We start from the raw sequence: 25,744 nt of genomic DNA on the forward strand, positions 1-25,744 counted from the left end.
GGCAGGCTAAACAAAGGGGCTGAGTGCCGACATAGCAGGTATGCTGCTTGGCTTTTGCCACATGTCTGGGAGGAGGAAATCCTAGCTGAGAAAATGCCTCCCTAAGATTGGCCTGTGGGCAAGTCTGTATGAACAGTTGGTGTGGAAGGCCCCACTCACTGTAGGCAGTACCATCCCTGCGCAGGTGGTCCCAGGTGGTGTTAGAGAGTAGGCGGAGCAAGCCAGTGGGCGGCAGGCATTCTTCATGGCCTCTGAACCAGCTTCAGTCATGGCCTGACTCCCTTTGGACAATGGACCGAAAGGTGAAATAAACTATATTTTGGTCATGGCAATAGAAAATCTAATTAAAATAATCCAGTTTTAATCAGGTTAAGTCTTAAGTGTCCTCAAGGTGTATTATTAACTCAGCTGTTAGATCCAGCAAAAGTTCCCATCTCTTTGAATGTAAGAGATATTTCCATAAAAGACTATCACCTTTTGTATGGTTGATTTACTAATTTTTTCTTCTATTGGTCTTTTTCTGATTGTTGAATAATTGATGACACTACTTTATATTAAGTAAGAAATTTGAAATTTTTTTGAAGTTATTATAACAGTTTCTATGAATATATTTTCTTCCTCTGTTTCTTAAAGTTTTTTTTCTTTTGTAGAGTTGAATTTTTTCTTTGTTGTCTTAAGTAGCTAAATTAATTAGGAAAGAGTGGGAACAGCTTCCCGCTTTGGCATCTTTGTTGTGATTATTTCAAGATGAGGTGCTCAGAGGTGACCTCAGGAAACCCATCTGTGGTTGTTGCTGTCTTCAGCACACTATAAAACGGAATGAGATGCATTAGAAAACACCTTGTAGGAGTTTCCCTGAGACTATTATTTTTAAGTATAACTTGCTAGTACAGACTGTACGATTGAACAGCATAGAGGAGTGTTTTAACATTACTCATTCATTTTTCATTTTCTGTACTTAGTTTCTGTTTTTGGGACAGTGCTTGTGTTTGGAATCAGTTGTGAGTGAAATCCTTTCCTTTTGTTGAGTTTATATTCTGAATGTGGTAACTAGGTATTGATCAAGCAATGACATTAGTGCACCTGTAATAAGAATTAAGATGCATGCTATCATGGAAAGAAACACTGGTCATTGGGCAGGCGGTATAACAGACATGTGACTTACTGAAAGACTGATCAAACGGAGATCCGGAAATGGGTAGAGTCATCTGAGATAGGACAGTTAGCTTGGCAAGAGCAAAGATAGCACTGTAAGGCAGGCTATATGCTGAAAAACGTCCAAGAGCTGATGGTCAGTCTGTCTCCACTGTAGAAAGTAGCCAGTGTGCACATATGAATTAGGATAGTCTTGTGTTCAGGTGTGAATTAATGGCCATTTGCATTAGTATATGTAGAGTTGGAAGGAAGGAAGTAGATTCGAAAGCTGTTAAATGGATAAATTGACAGGTTTTGAAGGTTAGATAACTGCATGGGAAAGGCAGGGGTCCTCAGTCTGTTTTACAGATTGGGATTCATGTTCTCCTTATGGCCAAGCTCAGTGGATTCTCTTGTTCATCTGTAAGTCTGTTGTCTCAAGATGTGCTTTAATTCTTCTTACTGTGTGTCTTCTTAATGCTTTGTTTACGTGGTTTTCTCCAATGTTCGGTTGTCATATGTTTATTTCCCAGCAGGAAGCTGGCACTGATTAGTTGTTCAATGAGCATTTATTGAAATGAGTATTTATTGAAATGGGTATTTCTTGTTTCAATAAATCTCTGTATCTTAAAATTATTTTACTATAAACTGTAGGATACATATTTATATAAAGTATATATATTTATGTTTAAGGCACAATAGATTGAATGCCATGTATTCATCACCCAGGACAAGACAAGACTGTTTTCTACTACTAAGTAGGCTCCTTTAAGAAATGGGTATAGCCTGTCCTGATGTTAGAAACAATAAAAAAAATAAATAAAAAAGTTTTATGTGTGTGGGTGTTTTGTCTGCATGTATGTCTGTGCAACACATGTATGCTTGGTACCTACAGAAGTCAAAAGAAGATGTCTGATCCCTTGCACCTGGAATTGCAGATGGTTGTGAGTCATTATATGGTTGTTTGAAATAGCACCCATGTCCTATGGAGCAGCATCCAGTGAGCCATCTCTCCATTCCTATCCCGACTCATAATTCATTATTTCTTTGTTTTAAAAAGAAACCCTGGCTATATTTTATTGCTTGTTGCCTGCCTGTAAACTGTGCATAAATTGAATATTACTGTACATTGTTATGTTTTGCTATCTAGCCTGACTGATGTGCAGTGGTTTTGATGGCATTTGCAGTGCTGTGTGATCCTTTCAAAGGAAACATGAAATACTATGATCTGCTCTGTGGGGTTGAATTTAGCATTCTTGTTAAGAGAAATGTGGCTCCATGCTTTCTTGTACATGGATGTTCACGTGTTGGCAAGAGTGTCTTGGCATGTGCGTTGGTCACCTAGGCATGTAGTCTGATGTGGTGAAGATTTATCGTAATATAGCATGTTCATTTGCTTTTGGTGAGCTGAACTCCAGTGGCAGGGTTGACATCGATTGCAGAACTTGCAGTTCTGGAATATGTGACATCTCAGGGCACACACAAGGAGTGAAGCTGCGCTGCTGGGGAGAGTGTGATGGCCACTGTTACTTGTGAAAGACATGTGTCTTTAATGACACGTATTTATTGATTATTGATGAACATGTAGAATTTGGATCTTTCTGTGGAAGGGAGTTCCTACTTTGATTGTTTTTTAATGGAAGAGCTAGTAGAACCCAAGACTGACTGTGCTTTGCTTTCGTAGCTTCATGCTTTTCACCAGTCCCTCCGAGACCTCAGCAGTGAACAAGTTCGGCTTGGTGATGATTTCAACAGAGAGCTTTCTAGAAGAAGCCGGTAAGACGGGGACAGGGTTTTCCTGGGAGGTGTGAATTACAAAAGAATAAATTCATTTCTTGACAAAATAATTGACATGCTATATAGATGAAGGAAATGATGTGCTTTTATATGAGTATTTTAAGATTTTTAAAAATGTTTTTATGCATGTGTACATGTGTGTTCCTGTATGTGCAGATATATGTGTGTGTGTATCCACGTGCACGCAAATGGAGGCTGTAGGTCACACCTGGGTATTCTTAGGGGCCAATGGCTTATTTTTTTTAAAAAAGACGTATATTTATTTGTATGTGCGTATGCACCTATTTACCTGCTTATTTATTTGTGAGATGAGATGACATTGAAGTGTGGAGGAGTAAAACTGAATGAATATTCTGCCTGTGCCACTAATTATATTCATGTTCCTAAACATACCGGATAGGAAATAATTTGATTCAGAAATGTTGGTAGGCTCATTTAATTATTTTCTTTCCTTTTTGTTTTTTGAGACGGGGTCTCCCTATGTAGCTCTGTCTATCCTGGAACTCACTATATATACCAAGCTGGCCTTGAACTCACAGAGACCCACCTGCCTCTGCCTTCTAAGTGCTGGAGTTAAAGGTGTACACCATCATATTTGGCTTAATTTTTTGTTTTTTTTGACTTTTCAAAAATATATTGAGTTATGAAAGCACAGAGGAGTGAGCTTTAACTTGGGTACCATATGGAAAACTTAAGAAACTAGTAAATAGCAATTTCCCTTTATGATGTAAGAAAGGTTGGTTGAGGGAGCTGAGGGGTGGAAATCAAGGGGCTGTCTTGGGTATGTTAGGTTTGATGTGCCTGAGAGACAGTCAAGAGGAAATGTAAAGTGGTCAGTTTTTAGGCTAAAAGGAAAATAAGTCTGTGTGAGACACGTGAGTTCAAGAGTGCTTGGCATGTAAAAGTGCTGTGGTAGTGGAGGACATAAAGAGAACTATGGAGAGCATCACGGGCAGAGCTGAGTACCAAAGAGGTCAGATGTGTAGATGTCTTAGCCATGCTTTGGAGCTGGCTTGAAGATGAGATGAGAACTGGAAAGCCTGGGAGAGAATGGGAATCTCCAAGTCAAGAGTGAGTTAAAAAGAACACATTTTCAGAGGTTCACAGCTCAGAAATCTTAGCTTCTAAGGTACTTCTTTCTGAGAAATTATGTGGATATAAATTATATAAAGACAATAGTATTATAACTAAGAGGAAGATACAAATTTGAAGAAGTGGTGGGTACTGTGAAATATAGCAGTCAAAAGGTGCCTTTTCAGATTAACAAGTTATTACAGCTGCTTTGGTTGTGCTGGGTTAATGTTACAGAGACAGTTGCTTTCCTGTATACCAGCAATAAGTAATTATAAAGTTAAAAAATCATGAAGCAAAAGGGGAAATAATAAAACTATCCTGAGAATTCAGTGACAATAACCCCAAAATGACAGCCACACACCAGGCCTGCAGATTCAGCCATGTTAGAGTCAGAAAGTAAATGACCTTTGAGAAGAATGTTGCCAAGGGGAAGGGACTAGATAATGTGTATATGGATGATTCATGCAGAAAGGGGGCTATCAATGGACATGATGAATACCCCCAAATGATGATGAGAATTAAGGCGGGAAAAGCCCCAAGTGTGAGGCTGATTGAAATGTGCAGGATAGAAGGCGAGTCCCAAGAGCCTCAGCTGTTCAGAGTGAAGGCCGCCCGTGCAGCATGCACTTTGTAAAAGCCCACAGGTAAGTGGCAGACGAGCTCACAATAGCAGTAAATAGTCCAGTATCACCGTGGAGTTAGGGAACAAGGCACTTCAAAATAAGGAGTCACTGGGAAGTATTTGATTGAAAATGTTGAGGGTAACAAGCCAGAGGATTCCGAGTGGAGAAGGCGTTTGGATGCTAGTCGGGAGTGCATCCAAAGGGTGGCAGTCCTGTTCTTGCAAGTCTTTTCTGGACTGCATGAGCGCTGCTGCCCCTGGTTCAATGCACTAATAAGGATGGAGTTTGTGTTCCTCAAACAGGTTATGAGATGAGGAGTCTTATTTTCCCTCTGTCATTTTAGAACTCTATCTTCATTTCTTCCAAACTTGAAACTGAGGGCTGCTGGAGCAGTTCAGTGTGGTGGTGGGGCTCAAAGTTGGGGCCCCAGGTTCACAGTATCAGCATTGTATAGGCATTTGCAGAAATGCACATTCTTGGGCCCCATCCCTGACTTTGTGGTTTCGAGATTTCTTGACAGGGTCTCTGTGGCGTGTTTTAACAGGCCCTTGAGGAGAATTCAGTTGAGAATTGTGGAATAACAATTATTGTGAGGGGTGGGCTTTGGCTGAGGGGTAAAGCACTTACCTAAGAAGTACCAAACCCTAGTTTTGGTTCTCAGCTCAAAACAATGATGACATCAACAAAAACCATTGTGCTTTTAAAAAATTAATTAGCTGGAAACCCTTTTACTTTCTTGCTTAGGTCGGATGCTGAAACAAAAAGGGCTTTGGAAGAATTGACCGAAAAGCTTAATGAAGCCCAGAAACAAGATGTGGTGAGAATTCTTTCTTTATAAAGTTTTATTATGTAAGCTGTGAGTGGTGCTGCATGCTTGCAATTCCAGCACTTAGTTTGAAGCCAGCTTGAATAGTGTAGCTGGTCCTAGACTAGTATGAATGCATAGCAAGACACTGTTGCTCTCCTCAAACAAACAAACAAACAAAATATTTAAAAAGCAAAACCAAACATCTGAACCAAAGTTTAGTTCCACTTTTAGATAAATAGGAGGGTGGTGACCAGACTGGTCTGACTCTAATGACACTTAGCAGAATAACTTTTTGGGTACAATATGTCATTTTGTCAAAACATATATTCATGTGCTTATTGTGAAAATCTCATAATAATAATGGATAACACGTAGAATTAATTTATAAATTTTGAAATTGTAGATTTTTTAAATGAATATTTGAAATATATTTTAAAGTTATGATCAGTGGTTCCTCTTACAGTTTTTATTAACTTGTGTGCAGCATTTGCTGTTAGGTGACTATCTCCATGACTCTCTAGTCCTGGTGGGACATCCTTGCTCTCTGTGACTATGTGACTGAATTTAGAAGCTCCTGAAGATTGGTGAGGCACACACTGCTGAGCTTCTGAGGGCTGTTCCAGGGAGGATTAACTGAAGGAGACCTCCTCCTTGAGTGTGGGAGACACCACAGAATAGGCTGGGGCCCAGACAAAAATAAAAGGGGAGAGAACCAGCCAAGTTGCGGCGTCCTCCCCTCTCTGTCTCGACTGTCACGATTGTAAGCTGTTCCCTGCCACCCTCTTCCATGCTCTACTAAATCTTCTGAAAATGAAAATTCTCCTACCTTAAACTGCTCTCTCAGGTCTTTGATAACAGTGACAAGAAACGGAATGATAATTTATTGAATATGGTGAGATTTTTAAATTTCCTAGTGACCAATTTATATTGTTCATGTATTTATTTTTATTAAATCTTTATACTTGAATCTAGTTCAGCCTGGGCTACATATCGAGACCCACTTTTAAAACATCAGACAAAACAAATAATTATTTTACTCTTAGTTTGATTTTCTATTTTTCTTTCTACTTTTTCTTTTCTCTTTCTTTTTTTAAAAAAATAATAAAAGAAAATTTCACTAAAGTATTAATAAACTTTGTCAACTCCAGGAGCAATTTTTTCACTTCCCACATTTTGTTTTTCCAAGATAAGTCAACAGATTTTTTTTTCTCCTAGAATATTATTTTCAAATTTAGCTTCCTAGTTTAAGCAGACTGTATTTCTTCAGTGAACTGTGTTTATAGTTCCCTTTAGGTAGGCTGAGTTCTTGGAGTCTGAATGTAGTAGCTGCGTGTGTCAAGAGATGGATGTCCTCTGTCTTCAAAGAGATGACTCAGTGGCTGCTCTAGTGAAGTGTGCCCATTTCAAAAACAGGAGAACTTTATCACTCACCTTTCCTCCGTGCTATTCATTTCTTTGGGAAGAAGCCATAGGAAATGGAAGACTTAATATTTGTCTTCTGTGGAAGTATGGAGACTCTTACCATTAAGACTGGGGATGGGTGCGTGACCAGGATTTGCATGCTTACATTTTCTCATGAAGTCCTAGAAAAATCCAGGAGTATCAGTTTCATCACCGGTTTGAATTGTATCAATTAAAAATGTTTCAAATATCAAGTACTTCAATCATCTGCCATTTTTGGCACTGGCGAGATGGCTCAGTGGGTACAAACCCTTGCCAGGCAAGCTTGAGTTCCATCCCCAGAACCATCGTAGACAGAGAGAACCAGCTCTGGAATGTTGTCTTCTGACCGCCACAGGTGCACCAGGGCATGCCCCCCCCCATCATTAACAGTGATAATAGTAATAATAAATGAAATTCTTTTAAAAAGAAGTCTCTTTCTGGTTTGAACATACTGACTTTGTAGTTAACTGAATAGCAAGAAGGTCTAAGTCATCTTATTGACACACTAGTTAAGTGTGAGCTGAATGTAGACATTTATAATGAGGCTTTAACATGCTCTTCAGCTTAGGAAATGATGATCCAGTTTTTTTTTTTTATAAATTCTAGAATGAAATCTTTTACTTGGTAGGACTTCTGAAGTGTTGCCATGTTTTTAAAGGTTTTTAAAAAATTGTATTAAGTTAAAATGAACGTCTAGAAAGGCCCACGTGCCATTGTGTGGTTTGATGGATTACCACAGCTAACCCACCCAGATCTGGACATGGTGCATTTGTAGCATCCTCAGAAAGTCCCTTATTGTCCCTTCACATCCCCAGCTCTTCAGTCCTTTCTAGGTCACTGCCGTTTGGATGTCTCATGCTCTGAGTTAACACTTCCCCGTATGCACTCTGAAGTGGAATACACAGGGCATGCTTGACTGTGGGCGACCCCTTTGGCTACTCATTAGTATTGTGCTGGGCATGGGCATAGTCTCAGGGTCTTGCAGCCTTTACTTGTTTCAGTACTGCATGGATACATTGTAGTATGTTTTAGCATTACATGATAAACATTTGAGATATTTCAGAGTTTGGGCTGTTACGGATAATACAGCTTCCACAACTATTGTTATTTCCTTGTGCACGTATGCACATTTCTGTTGGTACATACATACATAACATGGAGTGCATTCATTAGGTGCTTTCAAGTTTAGTAGACACCGGTAAATACATTCCTGAGCTATATGTGCTAACTCACCCCTGTGGACAGTCAGATAATTTGTGTGGATCTCCGTGCTTCCTGGCACTTGCCAGCTCTGTCTTTTGGCTAGTGAGTCGTGTTGTCTCACTGTGAGTGGCTTTTGCATTTTCATGATTACTAATGATCTTCTTTTTGAATGTTTGTGGGCTGTTGGACACTTTTGTTTGTGAAATACCAGATTGTATTTTTTGCTCAATTTTCATTGAGTTAAACTTGTCTTTATTATTTTGTGAGTCTCTTTATGAACCCAGAGTTCCACAATTTTTTGAGGTGTTGATAGCCATCAAGCCCCAGCTGACCTCTTCTCTTTTTTTTTTAAAACTTTAACTTTTTTTTTGTGGATTTAATATCATGAATATTGATCCCACTTATCTCCCCGTCTCCTCACATCCTTTCTCTGCCCTTCTAACCTTCACACCCCGCTTAAAAAACAAAACAAAACAAAACAAAAAACAATTAAAGGGAAAACCAAAAACCAAACCAAATCAAACCAAACAAAAAAACAAAATAAAAAAAGAATCTTGTCAAGCTGTGGTGTGGTCTGTTGAGTCACACAGTTTACCCTTTAGTCCATTAATCTTTACCTGTCTTGCTTGAGGCCCTGGCTTCTGCTGCATCACTGAGATGGGTTCTCACTGGGGCCCCTCTTGAATAGCCTGTCATTGCCCTGTGTTGTGGAGACCCTGCCGTTTTGGATCTGTAGGTTTGTCGCCTAGAAAGACAGAGCCTTTCTATTAATCCAGAAAATTTGAGATGTCCGATTGTATACTTTGTTGAATTACACACCTGCCAGTTCTTATCAAGTTATATTAAGATTGAGCGCTTCTGCCCTGTACTGTTAAGTCTGGCTTTCTAGTAAGCGAGGCTTGAGTAAGGGCTTCTCCGGCCTCACATGGTCTTCAGTCCTGATTAATTAAAACCAGCAATCTTAATCAAAGCTGAAAAAAATATTGTTGAGTTTTACCAGGCCTTCTGAAGGCCCCATGATGTTTGTGCAAAGCTTAATATAGATTTGTGACTCACTTACTCCAGCTGATGTCAGCATTTACAGTTTGGACAGACTGACATATTGTGCGGTATCTGTGAATTCTGGATAGCATGCTGCCAGAGAAGATGCAGTTTTGTTGTGAGAGCGTTAAACGCATGGAATCCGCAGCTGTTCTCCCCTTTAGAGCTAAGTTTAAATAGAGTTACAGGCCACCGTGGGGAATTTAAATATTGAACACATGTATAAGAGAAGATAAATGACAACCTCCGGCTCCCGCCAGTTTCACTTTCTGTTGGTGCTCGTTGTTAATCACATTTATTGTGCATTATTCTGAGGCTGCAATTGTTTATTGCGTATTCTTCTCAGTAAATAAAATACATCTTGGAGGTTTATGGAACTCATTTTTCTTTGAGAGACAAAAAGTATTGGTTATTGTCAAACATGCCAAAATATGACTTGTTCATTCTTTGTGAATCATAATTTTGTTGTTGTTGTTTGATTCAAACCGCATTGGAAAGGAATAGTTATTGATAGCATGAATTACGGTGATTTTTTTCTGTTAATAGTTAATTGTGATAATCCAAGTTGCATAGCCCTCATAGGAGAAATTTCATTTTATTAGTTGCCTATATTTCACCTTGTCAAGTGTGATTGGAATATGTATTTTGATTATTTATGGAGAAAAATTTCAACTTACTTTAGTTCTTCTATAGTTGGATCCCTATTAAAACCAAAAGTAGATGCGGCTCTTTGTGATGGTGGCAGTTATTGGAATTCCAAGAATTTAGTCTGTACTGCATGCAGCCCACCATGGGTGTTGTGTAGGCCACAGCTATGGGACAAATAACATATATTTCTTTAAATGGCATTCTAGTTTCGTTCTGCTGCAGTGGTGGGCACAGTGGCCAGAAGCAATTGAGGAAGGAAAGGATTTATTTGGCCATAGTCATCATTGAGGGAAGTCAGACTGTGAAGCAGAACCTTGAGGAATGCTACTTGTGGTCACTCCCAGACTCACTTTAGCTGGCTTTTTTTATACAGCTCAGGACTATCTACCCAAGGAATGGTGCTGTGCACAGTGGGCCGGGCCCTCCTGCATCAATTAATAACCAATACAATACCCTACAGCCAATCTGTTCTAGGAAATCCCTCAATAGAAGCTTTCATCTCAGATGACATAAGGTTGTGTCAAGTTCAAACCATTCCCTTCTCTTTTAGACTTTTGAGACTCATGCTGGCCTCAGACTCCCTATGTAGCCAGGATTGTCCTTGAACTCATGACTTCCCTACCTTTATTCCCCAAGCACTGGAGTTATAGATATGCACCACCAAACCTTGCTTTATATGTCCTTTTAGATGACAGGTTTACTGAGCTATAATTTATCGCCAAATTAATGTCCTCTAATGTGTAATTTAGTACTTTGTTGTAAATTTACTGAGCTGTGCAACTGTCCCATGGTTCAATTTAGAGCATTACTACCAGTCCAGCAAGGTCCCTCATTCGTTCTTAAAAAGATGTGTGTGTGTGTGTGTGAGAGAGAGAGAGACAGAGAGACAGAGAGAGAGAGAGAGACAGAGAGACAGAGAGTACACCAAAGTGTGCACATAAGGCAGTAGCTGTCAACCTTTCTCATGTTGCAAGCCTTCAATATACTTCATATTGTGGTGACCCCAAACCATAAAATTTGTTTTCATTGCTACTTCATAACTGTAATCTTGCTACTATTATGAATCATAGTGTAAATACCTGTGTTTTCCAACGGTCTTAGGCAAATCCTGTGAAAGGGTCATTTGAGTCCTGACCCACAGGTTGACAAACACTGATGTTGGAGGTCAGAGGACAACTTGAGGTGTTGATCGTTACTTTCTTCCTTGTGTGAGGCAGGGTTTCTTGCTTATGTGTGGACCTGACTTTACAAACTCTGTTTTAAAGAAGGGGCTTCATCTTAAGCCATATGATGAGCTGGCACTTATCAGCTCCAGAAGTGTGCTGCAATAGTAGAATTTAAGCCGATACCCTAAGAAATCATCAGTTAAGGAGCAGGGCCACAAAATTTAATGATGTCCAGATGTTGCTGAGAGACATCCTGTCCTTGAAGATACCTTGTCAGTTATTAATGGTCCTTTGTTGGTTTTTTTGCGCCCCCAAACTGACCAATGCTTCCAAATACTACCTTACCCTATGCCCTCCTTACCCAGTCCCAAGATGGCAGGACACGGACTCCCCTGATACGATGTTTCCTCTTTAAAAGTTCCCTCCTCCCCAGGCTTGTTGCCACACTTTCCTCACCCATCATGCTGGGGTGCTGGAAAGGATAGGTCCCAACTTGGGTTTATAAAGACCCTCATGTCCTTTACATCAGAAACTGGGCTCCGTGAATTCATTTGGGAATCAGTAACATGGGCAGAACATTCAGTGCTGTGTCTGCCAGGTTGGGTGACCCAGGAGCTTCTGGGGATTTTCTGTCCACACCTCATTTTGCTATAGGATCTAGGGTAGCGTATGCCTGTCAGACTGTAGATCTAGGATCACACATGCCTGTCACTCTGTAGATATAGGATCACATGTGCCTGTCACTCTGCAGATCTAGGATCACACGTGCCTGTCACTCTGTAGATCTAGGATCACACGTGCCTGTCACTCTGAAGATATAGGATCACACGTGCCTGTCACTCTGCAGATCTAGGATCACACGTGCCTGCATCTGTAGATCTAGGATCACTCATGCCTGCATCTGTAGATCTAGGATCACATGTGCCTGCCACTCTGCAGATCTAGGATCACACGTGCCTGTCATTGTATAGATCTAGGATCACACGTGCCTGTCACTGTATAGATCTAGGATCACACGTGCCTGTCTCTCTGCAGATTTAGGATCACATATGCCTACTTTATCATGTGTGCTTTTGGGATGTGAGCTCAGGTTCTCACTGTTGTATGGCGTGCACCTTAACTACTGACTCATCTCTCTAGACCCATGAGCAGACCCTTCTTGACTTTTCATGAACACAGAACAAGCATCAAAATGTTTTTAATAATTGGACTTTATTTATTCTTTTCAATGAATACTAAATGTCTCTGTTCCCCAGATGTTACCAGTATAAATTACTTTACGGAGATATATAATGATGTATATAAAATCTTTTTGAGTTCTCACAACATTTTACTAAGGAAGATTTTGTGTCATAGAGAAGAATTCTTTCATGTTTGTTTTTGAGTCCTAATTAAACATTTTCCAGTTTGCCTTTAGTGTTTGATCTTTTCAACTTTTTACTTTTAGTAAGTCACAGTTGAAATCCTTGGCAAGCTCATGCAAAGCGCTTTGGGTGATACATTGCACACTTACAGCAGGGTCTTCCAGACTATCACACTCATGGATAAAAAAGATAAAAAGAATGAAAGTGATAGGAAGGTTGAATTGGATAATAAAGACAATTGTTGGCATAGTAGTTTTCACTTTGCATCACCAGAGGGCGCTCTTTTCTAGTTAGTGTGATTGCCGACTAATCACTGTGTGGTAGTTTGAAAATTTTGAGCCCTCTTGGTGGGGTCTAGGAGTCCTGCTGATGGGATCTAGGTTTGGATATTTTGAAAACTGATGATTGGTTTGTTTTTTAACTTTCAATTAACCTTTTGGCCAGGTGTCCTAAATGGTGTCATTAGGAAGGGTTCCATAAACAAGTCGATGTTTTAGGCACAGCCTCCTGGGACATCATGGTTCTCAGTTCCATCTCGTGCTTGCTCCCTAATGCCACTGTCTTTCTGTTCATGTTGAGGTTTCAGATCGAGTGGAGCGGCGGCTTCAGGAAATAGAGAGGGAGATGCGTACTGAACGAGAGCTGGTGGAGCGACGCCAGGACCAGTTGGGACTCGTGTCCTTGAAGCTTCAGGAGGTTTGTGAGAAGTACTGTGTTAATTAGTCATTGCTAAAATGCTTATAGTTCTGCGTGGGATGTAGCTTAGTTGGCAGAACACCACATAAGCTAGGTGTGGTGTTGTTCACCTGAATCCCTGCACTTGGGAGGTGGGGTCGGGCAGACAAGAAGTAGTCACATGCCTGTCATCTGTAGATCTAGGATGGGACATGGCTGTCATGTGATTTATCCTGTAAGAGAAGTATAGCATCCAGTTATAGTTCAGAATGGAGAATGAGACATTCTATAGTTTGTTTTGAAGAGTTTTTGTCTTTGAATACTTTTTGGCTCCAGTTTCCTCCACAGAGAACAGGAATAATACTCTCTGCCTAATTGCATAGGTGGGAAGATAAATGAGTTAAAGCTGGTGAGGCACTTCCCACCGTCTGGATCAGCTCAGCAGTGTGAGCCGGAAGTGTAATTGCCCTGATTGCTTTGTGGGTGGGGACCAGACACTAGGGGACGACACACTATGGCTCATTCTGTAAATAAAATTTTATTGGGTCCCAACCATTCCTGCTCATTCAAATACCATCCTTGTGACACAGTCCAGATTTGAGCCATGTGACAGAAAATGTCCTGCTTACTATATGGCAGTCCACATTTTATAAAAATTTGCTTGTCTATGACTTAGTTCAAAAGCAGAGGTTAGTTCCTCTTTATGTGTTCATTCTTCTTATGTTGAAACTTTAGATTTATAATGTTAAAAAATAGAACAAAGGGTTTTGTTTAATTCATGTTTTACCAGCCTGACTTTATCATCTTACCTAATGTAGCCAAAGTGTACAGTATTTTATTTTGAAGTGGATTTGACAAGGCTGCAAGTGTAATGTTGTCTTAAGGCTGTGGCTGTGATGAAACACCATGACCATATGCACGTGGGGAGCAAGGTGTTTATCCCAGCTTGCAGTTCCACATCACACTCCATCACTGAGGGACATCAGAGCAGGGACCTCGAGCCAGGCTTCATGGAGAGGCCACGGAACAAGGTGCTTTACTATCTTTTTCCTCATGGTTTACTTAGCCTGCCTTCTCTTAGCACCTAGGACCACAAGCCCAGGACTGGCTCCGCCTACAATAAGCTGGACCCTTTTATATCATCAGTCAAGAAAATGCACTACAGGCTTGCCTACAGGCAAATCATATGGAGGCATTTTTCCATTGAGAGTCCTCCTTCCCCAGTAACTCTTAACCTGTGTCAGATTGACAGAACCCAGGCAGGACAAATGTAAATATATTTACATTAAAGGGCTGTTATAATTAGTTTATATTGTTAGGCCCAAGGCACGCTTCAAGCATAGTTTGAAGTGAAATGGGAAACAATATCTTTCTAGAGACAGGGTTAGATGCTCTAATATGGCAACTAAAGATTCAGGGCCTGATTCATTCCTGGCTCCTAAGTCAGCATTCACAGGTGCAGCCAAAACAGCAGCGTATAAACCACACAGAACAAAACAAATGTCCACTGTGTGTACGGCTCAGGTAGGATTGGCAATTCAAATCACCTGTACTCAAGGGTACACGTACAAATTTTGTAAGGTCATTCCCGGTCAGAAAGAGTCACTACCATTGGTGGGTAGCAGCCATTTGCACCTGCATTCCATGTGGGGTGCTCTGTAAAAGCCTGCTGCCGAGCCCCTGAAGCCAGCCTAGAGCCTAGAGTGTCAGTGTGTGTTCACGTAGCTCCTTTCTGATTCTAGGAGCCGGTTAATTTTCCTGGCTATGATTTGAAAACTTAGTTTTAGTTGATCGTAGCTGGTTTCTGATTGTCCGTCTTGAGCCTGTGCTCCCCTTCAGCAGGTGGCTCTTCTTGCAGTTCTCCCACATTTGGGCTTACCAGCAACTTTTGTTCCTCCTGACTATGCTCCATCCTTACTGTAAATATCTGTATTTAATTTATCTTGTGTGCTTTCTTCTGTAATCCCAGGACAGTGATTGCAGCAATGGGTTTAACACCATAGAGTGCTATGACTGAGCAGCAGACCTCATGCAAGTTTGCTAATCACGCTTTTCCTGGGCCCAGGGTGGAAACCCAGGCCGCATAGTGTTGGTTGATTTCTGCAACAGCATTTTTGCTTTTGCTTTTGGGGTTTTTGTATTCTTGGCAGGGAACCCTCGTATTGGGTCCTTTTCAGAACACCACATCAGAAGTCACGTGCTAGTGACAGCTGCGCACTAGACTCGGGTTGCCTGCCCGGCTGCTCCACTACATCACTGCTATTCCTCATTTCTCATTGTTTTATGAGGGGATTTGAAAAAAAAAATCATGTTTTACCCACTAATTGGGGAGGTGTTGTTGGTTTTCTGTGTAAAGTTCTTACTGTAGGTGGTGTCAAATAGTGATCCAGAGCAGCAGCTCTGCCACTGATGCCTGTGTGCATGGGACCCCGTGGCCGGGATCTTCTGTACCTGCCATCTGTCCATACCTTTCTGCCGCCCTCCCTCCCTCCCTGTCTGTCCTTCTGTCCATCTTAGTGGAGAGTCTCATTTTGTTACTCTGATATTTATTCTGTGTCATTGAGGATTATTTTATTGAAATTCCTTTTCAATATTTAATATGTCTACAAAGTATGAAAATGACAAGATCAAGAAAAGCAAAGAATCAAAACAAATCAGGATTTTTATCTCATTTAAAATGCTGGCCTGGGTCTGAAAAAGCATGGGACAAAACCGGACTCGCTGAACATAGCGGACAATGAGGACTACTGAGAACTCATGAACAATGGCAATGGGTTTTTGATCCTATTGCACGTACTGGTTTTGTGGGAGCCTAGGTAGTTTGGATGCTCACCTTACTAGACCTGGATGGAGGTGGGTAGTCCTTGGACCTCCCACAGGGCAGGGAACCCTGATTGCTCTTTGGACTAACAAGGGAGGAAGACTTGATTGGGGGAGGGGGAGGGAAATGGGAGGCGGTGGCGGGGAAGAGCCAGAAATCTTTAATAAATAAATAAATAAATAAATAAAAATAAAATGCTTTTCTCTAAAAATTTCAAAAATATATGTGCTTACAATTTTTGACCTTGATCAACTGGCGACGTTTTTCAAATATTAGTAGACACTGCCGATTCAAACTGGGAAAAAAGATTCTACCCAGAAAGTGTAGTGTAAGCTGAAAGAAAACATTTCCCTTGCTTATAAAAAATTGTGTTTTTTTTCTCCATTTCTCCAAAGGAGGCATGCCTCTGTACCTGGTAATTGCTTAGAAGATGCTTTGTTGAATAATTAGATGGAGCATGTGGGTAGCACCCTCCCTTATTTAATCTTGATTTTTATACATTTGTTCTGAAAACGAATTGCATCTGTTGAGCATAAGAATAGTACTGAAGTGACAATTGTTCTTTTTTGCAGGAGGAAATTAGAGAAAATTTCCACACTTATTTTGCTCTCTTTGCAGAATGCACAGAATTACAAAGAAGGGGGAGAGGAAGATTGCTTCCCACCCCAGTTCTCGGGAAGCCAAAGCCCGAGTATGTGCGTTGCGATTATCTATTGGCTCAGAGCTGGAGCTGGCTGTGGTGTGGATTGCATCTCTGACAGTACAATAGGGGATCACTTGATAAGAAAACTTTAATTTCGTATTTTGTCACTTTAATGTAAGCAGTGACCTATACGTTTTTAAAAGGTGCTTGTGGCTTATAAACAGCGTTGGAAACTGGAAAAGATTAGTTTGGGCTTTTTCCTGTTCCCAAGTTAAATCGCTTAGGGTGCTCTGGAAAGGTCATGTTTAAGGAGGAGGCTTTGATTTCTTTTTCATATTCGAAAATGCTTATGGAAATTCCTGTACTAAATGGTAATAGTCACTGGTGTGTTTGTGTCTGACTTTGGTGGGTAAGAGCACCTGGACTTTTTAGCCATTACACTTTTTTACCTTTTTAAAATGTATATTTCAAAGAGTGAAAAATTATAACTCTTAAAAGTTGCTAAGAAATTAGGAGAACTCACTAAAAACATCCTGGGGGTTGGAGGTTGAAAGTCATTTTCAACTGGAGCTCCAAGGAGCAGGCCTAATGTACCAGATAGAGGCCAGGCAGTGGCGGCACACACTTTAATCCCAGCATGTGGGAGACAGAGGCAGATGGATCTCTGTGAGTTCAGGGCCACCCAGGGCAACACAAGATTGAATTAGTCTAAAGGAGAAACAGAGCTAAGCAGCGGCGGCTCACACCTTTAACCCAGCACTAGGGAGGGGGAGACAGGAGTGATATGCCTGGGCAGAGAGAGGAATGTATGGAGGGAGGAGTCAGGAGCTCAGAGGAGTCTGAGGATTCAGTCTGAGAGGCAGTCTGAGGTTTCATAGAGAGAATTCATAGAGACCAGATGGCCCCTTTGGTCTGAGCATCGGTAGAGGTATGAACTCTAGTGGCTGGCCTCTCTGCTTCTCTGATCTTCAGCATTAACTCCTATATCTGACTCTGGGTTTTTATTATTAGACCAATTAGAATTTGGGCTACATCCAGTGAGGTGAAGCCTTGGGGACACAGGAGGCCTGACTGTCAAGTGTTGAATCCGTTCTGTGTCACCGCTCTTTCCTCATAGTGAGTCTGCACAGGTTTTTGCACATTTGTTGGCTGTGCATTGGTGCTTTTGGAGAGCTCTTGTTTATTTTACTTATGTGAAATTATTGGACTACTTGAGTTTCCTGAAAGTTTTTTTTATAAAGTGGAGAAAGAACTTGTGTTATTTTCCTGTGACTATTAGCTGCCTAAGTGTATTGTTTGAGCACTTGTTTTTTCTGCGCTAATCGAACACCGTGCCTATTATGTATCAGTTTTCCCCTTTCTGTCTCACAATTGATCTGTTTGCCTATTGCTCTTCCAGTATCATTCTGTCTTAATCATCATTGCTCTTATTATGATATTATAAAAAATGAAAATGAAGATCCTTCATTATGTTCTATGAAAAAATCCTTTGGCATTTTGATCATAATTATATTAAATATATACACTAATTTGAATGGAAGGTCTTTTATAATGTTTTTCAACAATATTTTGCAAAAATTGTTAATTTGAGTTTCCTATGCACCTTAAAATTACTCCTTGATTCCCTAGGATTTTTTTTCTTGGTGGGAATGAGATGCTTCCTTTCATTATATCTAACTGGTTATGTAAAGTTTACAGACGAGTAGCTCGTTTGTAAGTGACTTTTATATTCAGCAGCCTTGAAGGCATGATGGACTGGTTTTTAATTATCCTTTTATCCCCCCCCCCCCAACTCCCAAGTTGGTCTCCTTCTGTGAGTAGAACCTGAGGAGCAACGTGGAATAGAATCACAGTCAGCGTGGATTGTGACTGTATTCTTCTTGATGTGTTTCAGAAGTTTGTCCTTGTCTGGTATCTGCTCCTAGGTTTGAAACAGCCGCCGATCACATAAACATTTCTCTTTGTTCTTTATTTGACATGAGAATTTTTGTGTCTTTTGATTTCTTATTTTCATTTAAAATCATAATTAGTCATGACAGATTTAGAATGCCCGCTACTTTGTTTTATTTTATGACATTTTCATGTGTTTGCTTTTAGTATTGCTGGTGATCAGTAGTTGTTGAGCTTGACTTAAATAGCTGAGAACTTTGTTAATCATATGTTGTATTTACACACTGCTGAATTAATTTGCTGGTTTTTATAGCATTTTTACATTTACATTTATTGCTGTGATCAGTTCATAGCATTTTCTTTGTGCTACCTTCCCTGATTTTAAGATGCAAGGTTATATCCATACTTGCCACCCTGCACAGAACTCAACTTCTGATTGATCAAGGACCTCAACAGAAGGCTAAGCCACTGAACCTGATAGAAGAGAAAGTGGGACATAGACTTGAACTCATTGGCACAGGAAAAAGCTTTCTGAACAGAACACCTGTTAGCATACTCACTAAGATCAACAATCAATAATTGGGACCTCACGAGACTGAAAAACTTCAGCATAGCAATGACAGCATGATTCAGACAAAGCAACAGGCTACAGAATGGAAAAAGATTTTTTACCAACTACACACCCTATAGTGGGCTAATATTTGAAATAAAGAACTTAAAAAATGGACATCAGAAAAGCAAACAACCCAGTTAAAAATGGGGCACAGCTCTAAACAGAGAATTCTCAAAAGAGAAAACTCAAATGGCTGAGAAATACTTAAAGAAATGTTCAGTACTGTTAGTCAGCAGGAAATGGGAATCAAAATTACCTTGAGATTTCCTCTTACACCAGTCAGACTGGCCAAGATCAATAGAACAAATGCCATCACATGCTGGCCAGGATGTGGCCTAAGGGGAACACTCATCATTACTGGTGCTAGTGTAATATCACTATGCATATCAGCCGAGTTCCTCAGGAAGTTGGGGATAGATTTACTTCAAGATCTAGCTATATCACTCTTGCACATATACTGGAAGGATGTTTCCTTCTACAGAGACAGTTGCTCAGCCTTATTCATGGCTGTTCTATTCAGAATAGCCAGAAATTTAAAATAGACTGGATGTCCGTCAGTGAATGAATGGGTAAAGAAAATGTTGTGCCTTTACACAATGGAATATTACTCAGGTAAGTAGATGGAGCTAGCAAAACAAATCATCCTGAGTGAGGGAACCCAGTGTTTTCTTATATATGGGTGTAATGTCTTCGGTAACAGGCTACAATATGTATATCCCCAGAGGTTAGGCAGATAGCAAGTGACTAAGGGAGGTTTGGATTGCCTAAGGAAGAGGAAATAGAAGAGTTATGAATGAACGAGGGTGGGGGTGTGGGTAATGGGCCTGGAACAGAGGATCAAATGGGGAGGGGGAGTGAAGAGGGAACAGACCAGCTAAAACTAAGGACCATTTGAGGGGTTGCATGGAAAACTAATACAGTAGAAGCTTCTTAAAATATATACATATATGAAAGAAATCTAAATGAAATCACCAAATAAAGATTTGGAGAGATGGAGCCCCAACTAGACATCTCTCATCACCAAATGAAATATCCATAGCTGAGAATGCATAACATCAATGAGTTGTTGGTTGAGGGCCTCATAGAAACCCTCCAACAACCCAGGGGATTGCTGTCTACAAACTGATGGTAAGGCCCTGTTTCTGAAGACACTCCTGTATTGTACTCTGAGAAGTTGAGCTGGTGCTTACCTAGATATTAGGTAGAGCCTTCCACCCCTACTAACTGGTGTTCCTAATACTGGGATGTACTCTGAATTCTGAAGAGAAACAAACACCAACCCAGCTATTAAACCTTCCATCTACAATGGTGACCTGCCTGCCAGATATGCTGGTGCAACAGTGGTTCAAAGCTTGTTTGGGAATAACCAACCAATATCTGATTGTCTTTAAGGTTCATGCCATGAGATGGAACTCATACCCAACACTGCTCAGGGGACCATGAACCTGAGACTAGATGGGCCACTGATGTAGGGACAACCAAATACTACTGTTCTGCTAAAGAAATGTAGCAAAAAAATTTACTCCTAATGGCATTCCACTATGCTCATAGATCAGTATCTTCCTTAGCCATCATCAGAGAAGCTGCCTCCACAATAGATGGGAACAAATACAGAGGGCCACAGCTGGAGAGTGTGCAGAGAGTAGAGACCTTGGAACACTCAGTCCTACAAGGTATCTCTTCAAAAAATCCCCTTAGAGGTTCAGAGAACTCTGCAAAAGAGGATGTAGAAAGATTGTAAGAGCCAGAAGGGATGGAGGACACCAAGGAAATGAGACTTTGTAGACACAACAGGACTGATGAACATATGAACTCAAAGATATTATAACAGTATGCACAGGGCTTGCACAGGGGTCCCAGATCTGAGAGGGGAAGTGGACATAAGCCCCCATCCCTAACTGTGGTAGTTTGAATATAATTGCCCCAGTAAGATCCGAGAGAATGGCACTATTCAGAAATGTGGCTCTTTGGAGTGGGTAAGGCTTTGTTGGAGGAGGTGTGTCACTGTGGAGGCAGACTTTGGTGACTCATATATGCTCAAGCTATGCCAAGTATCTCAGTTCATTTCCTGTTGCCTTTCGATCAAGATGTAGAATTTTAGCTCCTTCTCCAGCACCATGTCTGCTGGCATGATGTCATGTCCCACCATGATGATAATGGACTAACCCTCTGAACTGTAAGCCTCCCAATTAAATGTTTTCCTTTGTTAAGAGTTGCTGTGGTCATGGTATCTCTTCACAGCAATAGAAACTATCTCCAATTGATAACCACTTGCAAAAAATAAATTAGTTTTGTCCAATGGAGTGTTATGCATATGTAAACCACACTTCATGTCAGGCTCTGTGCCTAGCAGTAGATGGCCAACACAAAACAAACTTAGTTTTTGGAGGTTCTTTGTCAGGACCTTTTTTCTTTTACCTTACAGGTGTTTTGTATGTATATGGGTTCTAGTTTTGTGTTCTTATGGGATTTTTGTCTGCGTCTATATGTGTTCCTTTGTCTTTTTCTTTGGTGCTTTTTCCTCTTTTATTTTACTTTTAAAAATTATTATTTAGCTTGATTTCTAAGGAGAGAGAGGAAAAAAAGGTGTGTATGCTGGTGGGAGGGAATTTGGTGAAGACCTGGGAGGAGTAGGGGAGGGGAAAGCCTAATCAAAATATATGAAAAAAATGTATTTTCAGTTAAAAAATAGAAAAGAAGCAAGTTACACTGATCTTAGCAAGTGAGTTTGCATATATTTCATCTTTACTGTTTCTGGTTTAATTTGTTTAAGAGAGATCCATTTCTTTAATGTTTGTTAGAACTCGAATGTAAAGTCATTTGTTCCTGCCATTGTTTTGATAGTCGCATACTTGGTTTACAGAGCGTATTGATCTAGAAAGCAGTGATAGGCCTTAGTATTATTAGATATGCCTTTCCCTTTTTCATGTACTCTGCTAGAAATATGAATATATATATATATATATATATATTAGTTTTCTTTTTGAGCAACTTTGTCTATTGTTTCAGCATCTGCTCTCTGACTTTTCTATTAAAAAGAGTTTTCCATTTTATGTTTTATTCTTGCACATTAAATGCTTTTTTTAAAAAAATGTCAAAACTTTAAACTTATCACCAAATGAGCATATGTTGTGATGTACTATTCTCTTAGGATACTTTCTTTTGAAAGCCTTTGCTCTGTAGACCAGCCTGACTTCGAACTCTCAGAAATCCTCTTGCCTCCCAAGTGCTGGGGTTAAAGGCATGAGCTACCACAGCCCAGCTATGGTTTTTAAACTCTTTTTTTTTAATTTTTGATTTTTTGAAATTTAGTGATACTTCCATTTTGACCTTGTTCCATGTTGTTTTTCTGAGGACTCCAGAATCTTTACAAAACCATCACCTGATTTTCTGGCTTCCTTGGGCCCAGCATTTTATGTGTGAACCTATATGGGATGTAGATACTTAAGGAGATTCTGTAAGTCTCATTGTCAGCTTTGTTCTAGTCTTTGGTATTTCTGTTCAATATGTCAGGCTCAATTTCTCCCTGTGATTTTTGTCAGCTTTGGTTTTTCTAATTGGTATCTGTGGTTTCTTGAGTATTTTAGTCTCCTGGTCAGTTGTTTTTAAAAACTTGCACAGTGATGGGTTTTATTATTAGTAGTATTGTTTTGTTTTTAGGCAGGGTCTCACTGTATAGCCCTGGCTGGTCTGGAACTCGCTATGTAGAATTCACAGAGGTCTGCGTCCTAGTTCTTATGCCTCCTGAGTGAGCGCTGGGTGAGTGGGGGTCGCCATGCTCGACCCATAGTGAGCTTTATACTAGCGCTGTCAAGGTTTCTGTATGTGTGTGTGTAATTTTCCCGCTAGTTTAGTCCATGTGCTCATTTTCTTCATAAGTACCTTATTACTGGACTTAAACAAAGCAACCTCACTAGGTAAGTTTAGCCTTATTAATATTTTGGAAATATTGTTATCTACCCTCTTATTCTTGTTACTGTTTTCTATTGGATTGTTTTATACTTTGTATTGACTTTGTAGTTTTAGATTATATGTCCACTTTTGATGGATATTGTACATTTTATATGTATGTGTGTGTGCACATGTGTGTGTGTGTGCGTGCGTGCAGGTAGGTATGATGACACATGTGTATGTATGTGGAGGGCAGAGGTCAACCTCAGGTATCATCGGTCACTATTCACCTTAGGTTTTGAGATAGGATTTCTTTCAGAACTCAGAGCTCACTCGTTCAGGACACTGATCAGTTAGCAAGCTCCAGGAATCCTCGTGTTGGTGCCTCCCCTCTAGTTTCAGGCATGTACTGCTGAACTCAGCCTTCTTCTGAGTGTTGTAAAGGCCGGAATTTATGTCCTTATGCTTGTGTGAGCACTTAACTGACTGAGCCATCTTGCCAGCCTTATTCTAAAAATTTAAGCACACCTACTTACATATGTCACTCTGTAAAGCTGTCCTAGCCAGAGTGCTTTCTTCTATTCTATTGGAACATTTTTTTTTTTCGGTTCCCGTCCTGGAACTAGCTCTTGTAGACCAGGCTGGCCTCGAACTCACAGAGATCCGCCTGCTTCTGCCTCCCGAGTGCTGGGATTAAAGGCGTGTGCCACCACCGCCCAGCTGGAACATTTTTTTTTATTCCAGTTCAGCTTAACGTAACTTTATTGCCACCACCAGATAGGACTTTCTACCCTTCCTCTCTCTGTCTCACACGGCCCTCCAGTGTCACTCTGTTGCTTATCATGGTGTATAAATTTCTACAGCACTAACACAACCCATAATTGCTGTTTTCTTACTTCTGCGGCCCTATGTCTTCTTCCCTAGCATGTCGTCTCCTTTGCAGGGACCGGGTCGCTCCTGTCCACCCTGGTCCTGGGACTCGCAGTGCTGGGTTAGCAGTGAAGTACGCAGTGATGCTGCCAACAGCCCCTGATCAGATGAGTGCAGTTTTGGATGTAAAATCTTTGCTGCCCCTAACACATTTGGGAAAGATGGTCTCCACGTAAAGGCTTTTCCAGAAACAACAAAGGTGAGCTCTGCTTCCTGGAGCTTTAGTACGAGATGGTCCAAAGGGCAGAGCTGGGACCCTGCAAGCACACTTAAACACAATTTAATATTATATGAAGAACATTTTCACATAACAGGCCTGACATTAGGTTGAAAACTTAAAGACACCTGTCTGAAGCCCCGTGCTATCCCAAGAATCATGTGCCAATTTAGTATTTAACAGTGTTAAAAAGTTTGGAATGGAGCTACCCCAGATATATGGAGTCTAAGGGTAGGACCTCTTGGACATATTCTTTCTGGAAGAGCATTTGGTTCTGAGGTTGTAGATAATATGACACAGAATTGTCTCTTTTATAGTTCAACAACAGATCCTGAGTGGCTTCCACATTGGAACATTGTCCAAAGAATGCACAGAAAGCAGTAGTGAGGTTGATCTGGAATTTGCCTTAAGCTCCTAACTAGGATTGTTAAGTCTGTGCCCACCATGCTGGATATAAAATTAAGGAACTCTGGATGCAGTTCTTTTCTTTAGTGTTTTTTTCCAGAATGTTTCAATTAAAAATTTTCATGTAGTTTGCATTCAGTGTTTCAAATTTGATAAAAATGGTAGGATAACTGCTTGTGAAAGAATTATTGTATTTTTTGACCACTAGGCGTCAGTATTGAACCATCAATGATTAACTGGTACACATTGTTTCTTCAAGTTCTGTGTTTAAGATGGATTCCTTACAGAATATATATCCCCGCTCTTAGTGTTTCTGGAAACTGTCCTTGACATAAGTCTCGCAACTAAAAGCAATATAACTATTTGCCTTTTTAAATTTAAATTTTAAACTATATTGTTTCACATTGTTGAAGAATTAAGTGATACCTCGTTTGTGCACATGGACACCTGCTGGCTCGTTACCGCATCTTTCATGCTCTGCGTCCAGGCTTGCCTCCCGCTTTTTCCTCCTTCCTCCCCTTTCTCTAGGAAGAGGTCTGGTTAGAAACAGAAAAGCAGAGGCTGTTGTTATGTGAGATTTAATTTATATAGTCCTTACTCCTTTTTACTTTTCCTGTTTCTGAGTACGGAGCTTAAAAACACTTATTTTCTAGAGTTTCCTTTCCCTCCAGCCTTTGTTTGATGCTTTTTCTTTCTCCCAGTGGCCCCTTGCCCCTGTTGTCTGTCCACCTCCGCTGGAGTAATTAGTACTGTTAACTTTTCCTTAAGCTAATCTTGATTTTTCTAGATAAGCAGGCATGGTTTATGGCTTACTGCATTTAATTCATTTATATTATTTAGATTCCTAAATTCTTTTTTTTTTGTATACTAAAACAGGTGCTAATTATTACACAAGAGGGGAGGAACATCTTATTTCTAGAACTCAGTTGTCTTTTTGTGGGGAAGTTTTTGAGCTGTGTTCAGACCTGTAAGGTTCTTGGTTCAGTTGACGACCTAGAATGGCAGGAAGAGCTTAGGCTTAGGGCTGTGACCTGAGCACGAGCTTTCTGCATGCCTCCTGGCCGCCGTCTGCTCGGATAGGGTCACACCATACTGATGTTGCCTCTCTCAGCTGCAGTCAGTGGCACAGACCGAGCCTGCAGCCTCCTTTCCTGTTTTTTTGCCTCCGTGACCCAAAACCTTCCAGAAGGGTTAGGTCTTATCCTCTTATGTTTTTCATCCAAAGAAATAGATCACACATCTTCTAAAAATGATGGATAATCATCATGATGACAAATAATTGTACATTTAAGTGTTGAGAACTCTATTTTTCTGTTGTCTTTGCGCCTGCCTTTCCCTCATTCTTCACACCTCGTCAA

At 40.5% G+C, this 25,744-nt stretch overlaps 1 protein-coding gene across 5 annotated transcripts in view; it reads left to right on the top strand.

Moving 5' to 3' along the window:
- The window catches only part of Cep128 (centrosomal protein 128), a 335,390-nt gene that overhangs the window by 41,321 nt on the left and 268,325 nt on the right, over positions 1-25,744 (top strand). For all 5 annotated transcript variants that reach the window (XM_057783389.1, XM_057783390.1, XM_057783391.1 and 2 more), the window contains 3 exons: positions 2,819-2,910; positions 5,373-5,445; positions 12,881-12,997. In XM_057783389.1, coding sequence (XP_057639372.1) covers positions 2,819-2,910; positions 5,373-5,445; positions 12,881-12,997 — 282 coding nt within the window. The remainder of the gene's footprint in view (positions 1-2,818; positions 2,911-5,372; positions 5,446-12,880; positions 12,998-25,744) is intronic.

This window comes from Chionomys nivalis, chromosome 10, assembly GCF_950005125.1.
Source record: "Chionomys nivalis chromosome 10, mChiNiv1.1, whole genome shotgun sequence".
NCBI lineage: Eukaryota > Metazoa > Chordata > Mammalia > Rodentia > Cricetidae > Chionomys > Chionomys nivalis.